This window comes from Emys orbicularis, chromosome 1 (assembly GCF_028017835.1).
Source record: "Emys orbicularis isolate rEmyOrb1 chromosome 1, rEmyOrb1.hap1, whole genome shotgun sequence".
NCBI lineage: Eukaryota > Metazoa > Chordata > Testudines > Emydidae > Emys > Emys orbicularis.
The window spans coordinates 371441588-371451116 of NC_088683.1; the positions used below are offsets into that span (position 1 = coordinate 371441588).

A 9529-nucleotide genomic window follows, 5' to 3' on the forward strand; every position below is an offset into this window, starting at 1 on the left:
AGTTTTCTCCTGGTGCTCTGACTCTGAGATTGAGTTTCCGTTCAGAGCTGGCTTGTGACATAGTGCTGGGCCCTCTTCCCTGAAACACTGACTGCACTGTCAAAGGGACATGAAATCCTTTCCTGGCCTCACTGTGCTGTGTCTGCCTGACAAATGGAGGAATCACTCTGGGTACAGCCCATTAACTCATAGGGTTGCCACCTTTCTAATTGCTGGTAACTGGACACCTGAGGCCCTGCCCCCTGCCCCACCTAGTCCCCAAGTCCTTGTCCCCTGCCCCCATCCCACGCATTTCCACAAGGCCCCTCCCACTCTCCCACCTATGCCTGCAAGGCCCCACACCCTTATCCACCTCTTCCTCCAGACCCTGCAAGTCTTCTGCCTCTTCCCCCAAAGTGCCACCCCTGTTGCTGGCTCCTCACCTCCCCAGCCCCAGTCACTCTCTGGATTATCTCCACCTCCCTCCACCCTCCCCACCGCAGCTGGGGTCCCTCTGCTCTGGGGTTGGGACAGGAGCTGCTGCAGCCTGACAAGGAGCCTGTAGTGAGTACAGTGAGGACACAGTGCTGGGGCCGACAGACCAATGAGGAGCGGAGAGGGAAGCTAGGAAAACCTATAAGAACAGCTGATGGTTGGTAGCAGGGTTGTAAGGCAGGTGTGCGAGATTGTGCATCATACAACTTGTGGGCCCTAAAGGTCAGCCACAAAGTCCTGAGGGAAGAGACCATTGTGTTGCTTATTTCCTTAGCTTTCAGTTCCCTTTTGTTCCTCCTGGCAGGGGGCCTGTAGCTGGCAGTGTCCCTGCAATGGGTATGGACTGGGAGCCCTTTGCCCTAACCCAGGTCTTGGGGCCGGGGTAAGAGATCAGCTTTGAAGCTAGGAGGACAATAGCTGAGTGAGGTGACAGGATAAGCCCCCATGTTAGATGGGAAGTCGGGATGCTGGGCATAGGACAGGGAGGTTTTGGTAGCTCACAGTGAAGGAGATAAATGGCAGATCTTCTATTATCTGGCTATTTAAACACACACATGGCACCTTATCTGCAACTGCAGGGCACCCATTGCCCAGGGTGAAACTGAACAGCGAAGCTGAGTCTAACATATGCTCTTCATGATGATTTTGAACACTACATCTAGAAGCTCTTTTGCTAAGCAGCTAGGCAGCGTCATCATACAATTGCAGAATCATAGAATATTAGCGGTGGAAGAGACCTCAGGAGGTCATCTAGTCCAACCTCCTGCTGAAAGCAGGACCAACCCCAACTAAATCATCCCAGCCAGGGCTTTGTCAAGCTGGGCCTTAAAAACCTCTAAGGATGGAGATTCCACCACCTCGCGAGGTAACCCATTCCAGTGCTTCACCACCCTCCTAGTGAAATAGTGTTTCCTAATATCCAACCTAGACCTCCCCCACTGTAACTTGAGAACGTTGCTCCTTGTTTTGTCATCTGCCACCACTGAAAACAATTGAACTCCATCCTCTTTGGAACCCCCCTTCAGGTAGCTGAAGGCTGCTAACAAATCCCCCCTCATTCTTCTCTTCTGCAAACTAAACAAGCCCAATTCCCTCAGTCTCTCCTTGTATGTCATGTGCCCCAGCCCCCTAATCATTTTTGTTGCCCTCCGCTGGACTCCCTCCAATTTGTCCACATCCTTTATGAGTGGGGGGCCCAAAAGTGGATGCAATACTCCAGGTGTGGCCTCACTAGTGCCGAATAGAGGGGAATAATCACTTCCCTCCATCTGCTGGCAATGCTCCTAGTAATGCAGCCCAATATGCCATTAACCTTCTTGGCAACAAGAGCACACTGTTAACTCATATCAAACTTCTTGTCTAATGTATTCCCCAGTTCCTGTTCTGCAGAACTGCTGCTTAGCCAGTTGGTACCCAGCCTGTAATGGTGCATGGGATTCTTCCATCCTAAGGGCAGGACTCCACACTTGTCCTTGTTGAACCTCATCATATTTCTTTTGGCCCAATCCTCCAATTTGTCTAGGTCACTCTGGACCCTATCCCTACCCTCCAGCATATCTACCTCTCCCTCCAGATTAGTGTCATCCGCGAACTTGCTGAGAGAGCAATCTATCCCATCATCCACATCATTAATGAAGCTGTTGAACAAAAATGTTTTCCCCATTTCCTGGCTAGACTGAAATACACAGCGGTAAAGTGATTGACCAAAGGCCACACAAGGAGTCAGTGCAAGAGCTGAGAATAGACACTAGGAGTCCTGTCCCCCCAGCACCATTTCTCTGGCCATGAACTGTCATTGCTCCTCTGGACTGTGTTAGATGCAGTGAAACTATGTGTCGTGATCAGTGGTGTTGACATTCTTCTGAAACAGGAGGAATTCCATGTCATTATACTTGAGAAAGGCCCTGTGAGAATAAAAGGTCTTGAATATCCTAAAGACATTAGAGGTAGGAAATTCACAGAAAACAATTACTACAAAAGACATCCTCCAAGTGTAGAAAACAATTACTACAAAAGACTTTCTATAACGGTGACATTGTCAACAGACGGTGGCTTGTGTACTCTAAATGCAAGGATGCTGTATTTTGTTTCCCATGCAAGATTTTCAATAGTTGCAATTTTAAGATAGCAACCGTGGGTATTAATGATTGGAAAAATCTTAGTCACATATTACCGCAACATGAAAAGGCACAACACGACATTGAAAGTATGCACAAATGGTGTGAGCTGAGTGTAAGGTTAAAAAATCAGACAACTCTTGATGCCCCAAATCAAAGATTGCTGGAGTCAGAGAAGCAGCACTGGCGTCGTGTTCTTGAATGTCTATTATCTATTGTTGAATATCTATCAACAAACAATCTTGCTTTTAGAGGAAGCGTTGAGAAATTATTCCAGCCCCAAAATGGCAATTTTTTGGGCCTTGTACAACTGCTGGGAAAATTTGACACAGTGATGAGTGAACATCTCCGAAGAGTATCTGAAAATTAGGGACTACACCTGCTGCTACCTCAGTACTGTTCCCTTGGATCTCGATTTTTACTGGGATGGTGGGGTAGTAACTAACTGTCCCATGGACACATGTTATCCCCATACGTTTAGCCTGTAGCAGCTGACTACGCTTCACGAGCTTCCCTAAGGCCTGGTCTACACTACGACTTTAATTCGGATTTAGCTGCTTTAATTCGAATTAACGCTTGACCTGTCCACACAACGAAGCCATTTAATTCGAATTAAAGAGCCCTTTAATTCGATTTCTGTACTCCTCCTCGACGAGAGGAGTAGCATCAAAATCGGTATTGTTAATCCGAATTAAGGTTAGTGTGGCCGCAATTCGATGTTATTGGCAATTAGATGTTATTGGCTACCCACAATGCAACACTCTGGAAATCGATGCTACTACGGTAGCTTGGACGCACACCACCGAATTAATGGTGCCTAGTGTGGCCGAATACATTTGAATTTATAAAATCGGTTTCCTAAATTCGAATTATATAAATTCGGATTAATCCTGTAGTGTAGACATACATCCCTCCAGCTTCCATCCAGGACACACCACATGATCCATTGTCTACAGCCAAGCTCTAAGATATAACCACATTTGCTCCAATCCCTCAGATAGAGACAAGCACCTACAAGATCTCTATCAAGCATTCTTAAAGCTACAGTACCCACCTGCTGAAGTGAAAAAACAGATTGACAGAGCCAGACGAGTACCCAAAAGTCACCTCCTACAAGACAGGCCCAACAAAGAAAATAACAGAACACCACTAGCTGTCACCTTCAGCCCCCAACTAAAACCTCTCCAGCGCATCATCAGAGATTTACAACCTATCCTGAAAGATGATCCTTTATTCTCACAGATCTTTTGAGACAGACCTGTCCTCGCTTACAGACAGCCCCCTAACCTACAGCAAATACTCACCAGCAACCACACATCACTGAACAAAAACACTGACCCAGGAACCTATCCTTCTAACAAAGCCCGATGCCAACTCTGTCCACATATCTATTCAAGTGACATCATCATAGGTCCTAATCACATCAGCCGTACCATCAGGGGCTCGTTCACCTGCACATCTACCAATGTGATATATGCCATCATGTGCCAGCAATGCCCCTCTGCCATGTACATTGGCCAAACCGGACAGTCTCTACGCAAAAGAATTAATAGACACAAATCTGACATCAGGAATCATAATACCCAAAAACCAGTGGGAGAACGCTTTAACCTGTCTGCCCATTCAATGACAGACCTGCGGGTGACGATCTTACAACAGAAAAACTTCAAAAACAGACTCCAACGAGAGACTGCTGAGCTGGAATTGATATGCAAACTACATACAATCAACTCAGGATTGAATAAGGACTGGGAATGGCTGAGCCATTACAAACATTGAATCTATCTCCCCTTGTAAGTATTCTCACACTTCTTATCAAACTGTCTGTACTGGGCTATCTTGATTATCACTTCAAAAGTTTTTTTCTCTTAGTTAATTGGCCTCTCAGAGTTTGTAAGACAACTCCCACCTGTTCATGCTCTCTGTATGTGTGTATATATATCTCCTCAATATATGTTCCATTCTATATGCATCCGAAGAAGTGGGTTGTAGCCCACGAAAGCTTATGCTCTAATAAATTTGTTAGTCTCTAAGGTGCCACAAGTACTCCTGTTCTTTTTAATTGGCTCCAGGTGTCCTAATTAGCCTGCCTGCCTTAACTGGTTCTAGCAGGTTCCTGATTACTCTAGTGCATCCCCTTCTCTGGTCACTCAGGGAACAGAAAACTATTCATCCAGTGACCAGTATATTTGCCCTCTACCAGACTCCTGTACCCCACTGGTCTGGGTCTGTCACACTGGTTAGACTGAAATACACAGCGATAAAGTGATTGACCAAAGGCCGCACAAGGAGTCAGTGCAAGAGCTGAGAATAGAAACTAGGAGTCCTGTCCCCCCAGCACCATTTCTCTGGCCATGAACTGTCATTGCTCCTCTGAATTGTGTTAGATGCAGTGAGACTATGTGTCGTGATCAGTGGAGTTGCCGTCCTTCTTCAAGAGGAGGAATTCATTAAAGAAACAGCTAAAAACTGAAGCCACAAGAACAGGTTTCCACACAATTCAGTCTTCAGTCTTTTCTTGCTTGTTTACCAGGGACCGCATGCTGCCTGGAACTCTACACAGTGCATTGAACCCAAGAAAGTTCTGCAGGCAATCAAATAAATGCAGTGTGCCTCTGCAGCCCTGATTAGGGCTTTTCCGTAGCAGCACTAGAATCAATGAATAATAATCTCCAGTTAATACATGGTTCAGTGTGAGGAAGTGATTTTCCCAAGGTCACCCAGTGAAAGCATAACTGGGACTCCTTACTCCCGTTCACTGGGGTCTGCTGAGACATTCTCTCTAATTAAATGTCTTTGGCTAAATCCTCAGCTGGTGTAAGTTGTGCAGCCCCACTGAAATCAGGGGAGATCCCCTGCATTAGAGAAACCACTGGAGAGACACCAGCAGCCCTTTGTGCTGCTGCATGGAAGATACAAGTCAGGTCTGAGAGAGACTAAGCAAGGGATTAGTAGCTAGGGACTTGTGCGCTATGTTTCTGGTTCAAGACAATTCCCTTCCTGTTGCCTGAGTTTCCCCATTTGTAAAAGTGGGATACCTCCTGGGAATAGTGAGCAATAGTCTGTGCAGCACCTATAAACCATAGAAGAAAGGGGTTGGAAGAGACCTCAGGAGGTCATTTAGTCCCACGCCCTGCTCAAAGCAGGAACAACACCAACTAAATCATCCCATCCAGGGCTTTGTCAAGGCGGACCTTAAAAACCTCTAAGGATGGCGATTCCACCACCTCCCTACGTAACCCATTCCAGTGCTTCACCACCCTCTTAGTCAAATAGTTTTTCCTAATAGCCAACCTAAACCTCCCCCACTACAACTTGGGACCATTGCTCCTTGTTCTGTCATCTGCCACCACTGAGAACAACCGAGCTCCATCCTCTTTGGAACCCCACCCCCCTTCAGGAAGTTGAAAGCTGTTATCAAATCCCCCCTCATTCTTCTCTTCTGGAAACTAAACAATCCCAGTTCCCGCAGCCTCTCCTCATAAGTCATGTGCCCAAACCCCCTGATCATATCCGATGCCCTCCGCTGGACTCTCTCCAATTTCTTCACATTCTTTCTCTAGTGGGGGGGGGGGGCAAAATTTGACACAGTTCTCCAGTTGTGGCCTCACTAGTGGTGAATAGAGGGGAATAATCACATCCTCGATCTGCTGGCAATGCTCTTTCACAGCCCAATATGCCTTTAGCCTTCTTGGCAACAAGGGCACACTGCTGACTCACATCCAGCTTCTCATCCACTGTAATCCCCAAGTCCTTTTCTGCAGAAATACTGCTTAGCCAGTTGGCCCCCAGCCTGTAGCTGTGCATGGGATTCTTCCATCCTAATTGCAGGACTCTGCACTTGTTCTCATTGAACTTCATCAGATTTCTTTGGGCCCAATCCTCCAATTTGTCTAGGTCACTCTGCACCCTATCCCTACCCTCCAGCATATCTACCTCTCCCCCCAGCTTTAAGACAGGATGTAGATCCAACTGAATAAATCATTGTCTGTGATGCTGGAGAGGGAGCTTCACCTTACCCGTGAAATCACAGGTTTCCACCATAAAACGATGAGGCTCATCCAGCAGCACAGTGGGGGATGGTGTTGTGGACTTACGATGATCCTCTGGCTGGGTCCCTGTCATGATTCTGTGGCCCATGGAGATGGGCAAAGAGAGAGCAGACCACCGGTTTGGTGATTGTCCCGGTGGCACGGTGCAACCCACGTCTATCTCCAGAAAGGGAAAGGGAGCTGGAGGGAAGTGAGCAGCCCCTAAAGTGTCAGGAAGGGGAGACAAATAAACAGCCCCCTGAGATTCATCCAAGGAGAGGGGAAATGAGAGAACTCCTGGACGGAAGCAGTATGGAAGATGGAGAGGACAAAAATGAGTAGGACTTCTCTCCCCCTCTCTCCCCACAGCTCCTGCCTCCACTCTGTGGGTGCGGCTAGGGCTTGGGGCAGCCTGAACTGAGGGCTTCTTCTGCTGCTGCAGCCAGGCAGTCTGGGCTCTTCCCGTCGCCCGGCGGCTCCTACTGGGGTTGGAGGCTTGAACTCCTGACATCTGAAGCTGAGGAACTCCGGGCTCGGGGCTTCTGCCCCCTTCTGCTGAGCTGCTCCACATGAATCACATCCTGATTGCCATGTTCTTTTTCTCCCTCTGAAGCCCCTGGCACTGGGCACTCTCAGAAGAAAGGCTACTGGGCTACATGGACCATTGGTTCTTCCCAGTATGGCCATTCTGGTCTTCTTATTTACACCCCAGATGTATCTGCCTCTTCCTGTAACCCACTATACCCCACTCCCCTCCCAGAGCTGCGATAGATCCCAGGACTGCTGACGGGGTCTCTCTCCACAGAGTTAGAAACAAATTAAGAATAAAAATGAAAATTTTAACACTAACCAGTGTCCCTTAAGTGACTTGCCATAAGATGTGAGAACATATTGGTTTTAGAGATAACTGGGTCGCAGCTGACAAGGGGGGGGGGAGACAGGAGCAAGTGACAGGGGCAGGGCCTTGGGGAAAAGACACACAGCAGGGTCCAGGGTTGACAGAAGAGGTGAGGCAAGATTCCAATTTCAGGGATCCAGCTACCAGCAATTAGAAAGGTGGTAACCCAGCATAGTGCACATAGACTGACGCCCCAGTTCATCGCATTGACACAGCACAGTAATGAGAGAAAAGGGTTTAATGTGTCTCTGTCTGTCCAGTAAGTGATTCAGGGAAGAGGCCCCAGCACCACCATGGACCAGCCAGCTCTGCACAGAGCTCAATCTGAGAGCCAGAGCACAAGGAGAAATCATTTAGGTCCCTTTATGAGTAAGGAGCTGGAGCAGCCTGCCGCGGATCTGTTTGGTCCTCACCCCATAAATGATGGGGTGTAGCACAGGGGGCACAAGCTGGTACAGACTGGTAACGAGAACAAGGAAGTGCAGTGACACATTGTGGCCAAACCGCTGAATGAGGGAGGAGAAGAAATCCGGGACGTACAAAGCTAAGATGGCACAAAGATGAGAGATGCAGGTCCCAAAAGTTTTGAGCCGGGCATCCTTTGTGGGGAGGCGGAAGATGGCCCGGAGGATCTTAGTATAGGACACGGCGATCAAAAACACGTCCATTCCGATCACAGAGAAAAGATAAAACAGGCCATAGTAACTACTGATGCGGATGTCAGCGCAGGCCAGCTTCACCACAGCCATATGCCCACAATAGAAGTGGGGGATAATGTTGGTTCTGCAATATGGCCACCGCCTCGCCAGGAAGGGATAGGGTAATGTGAGTATGCCACTGCGCAGCACCACGGCCAGGCCTATCTTGGCCACAACAGAGTTTGTCAGGGTTGTGGAATATCTCAGAGGATTGCAGATGGCCACGTAGCGATCAAAAGCCATGGCCACGAGGATTCCGGACTCCATCCCAGAGAAGGAGAGAACGAAGTACATCTGAGTGAGGCAGGCACTGAAACTGATCTCCCTGGAATTGAACCAGAAGATGCTCAGCATTTTCGGTATGGTTGATGTGGACATGACCAGGTCGGTGACGGCCAGCATGCAGAGGAAATAGAACATGGGCCCATGGAGGCTTGGCTCCCTCTTCACGATGAACAGGATGGTGAAGTTCCCCAACACGGCTATGGCGTACATAGCACAGAAGGGAATGGAGATCCATATATGGGCTGCCTCCAGGCCAGGAATGCCCAGCAGGATGAAGGTGGAGGGGTTGGTGAAGTTGGTTGTGTTTGAATCTGACATAGTGTAGGAGAGAAAGTGTCCAACTCTGAGGCATAAGGGTGTCTCCTGCGTGTACCTTATGCTCCCCTGACTTTCTGTGTGTTCCCAGGATCTCGGGTGATGGTCACAGTAGAAATACCTGAATGGAGAGACAACGTTAATATGAGACACTGCATGCACTAGTGGAGGCTGTTCTCATGGGAGAAGCAGATTAATCGCTCTTCACACACTGATTTATGACATTTTCATTATTCTGAGAAAATAACTATGAACAATGACCCTACTAAATCCCATTCCATATTTTTGTAGTGCTCCCTGAATTAATAATTTCTACACTTTTTGGTGGGGGGACCTTAAGAGGCACCAGCAGGAAACACAAGTATGGATACTGGTTATCCATCATTGTTCCTTAATGCAATGAGAGCTAGGATAGGGAGTCTATTCTGAAGGGAGTTCCCCATTCATCCAGTTGCTCAAAATCAGAGAGGGGAAAAAACAAACTTTTCCACATACATGTGCTGGGAGAAACATGTCAACTATAACATATCTCAGGGAAAAGACCTGGGTGCCATTGATAGCAGCTCAAGAGAAAAACCTGCTCATTCGCAGTAGTGGACAAAACAAAACAATGTTCAGATCTCTAAGATATGGGATGGAGAATAACATGTTCGGGATATGTATTCAGTTTTGGTCACTCTCTACCAAGGATAGAAAAGTCTGGGATTCTTT

At 47.8% G+C, this 9529-nt stretch overlaps 1 protein-coding gene across 1 annotated transcript; it reads right to left on the minus strand.

Moving 5' to 3' along the window:
* Window positions 1–7873: 7873 nt before the first annotated feature.
* On the minus strand, window positions 7874–8821 carry LOC135888225 (olfactory receptor 52E4-like). The gene has a single exon (XM_065416037.1). The coding sequence runs from the start codon at window positions 8819–8821 to the stop codon at window positions 7874–7876; it is 948 nt and encodes a 315-aa protein (XP_065272109.1).
* Window positions 8822–9529: the final 708 nt, after the last annotated feature.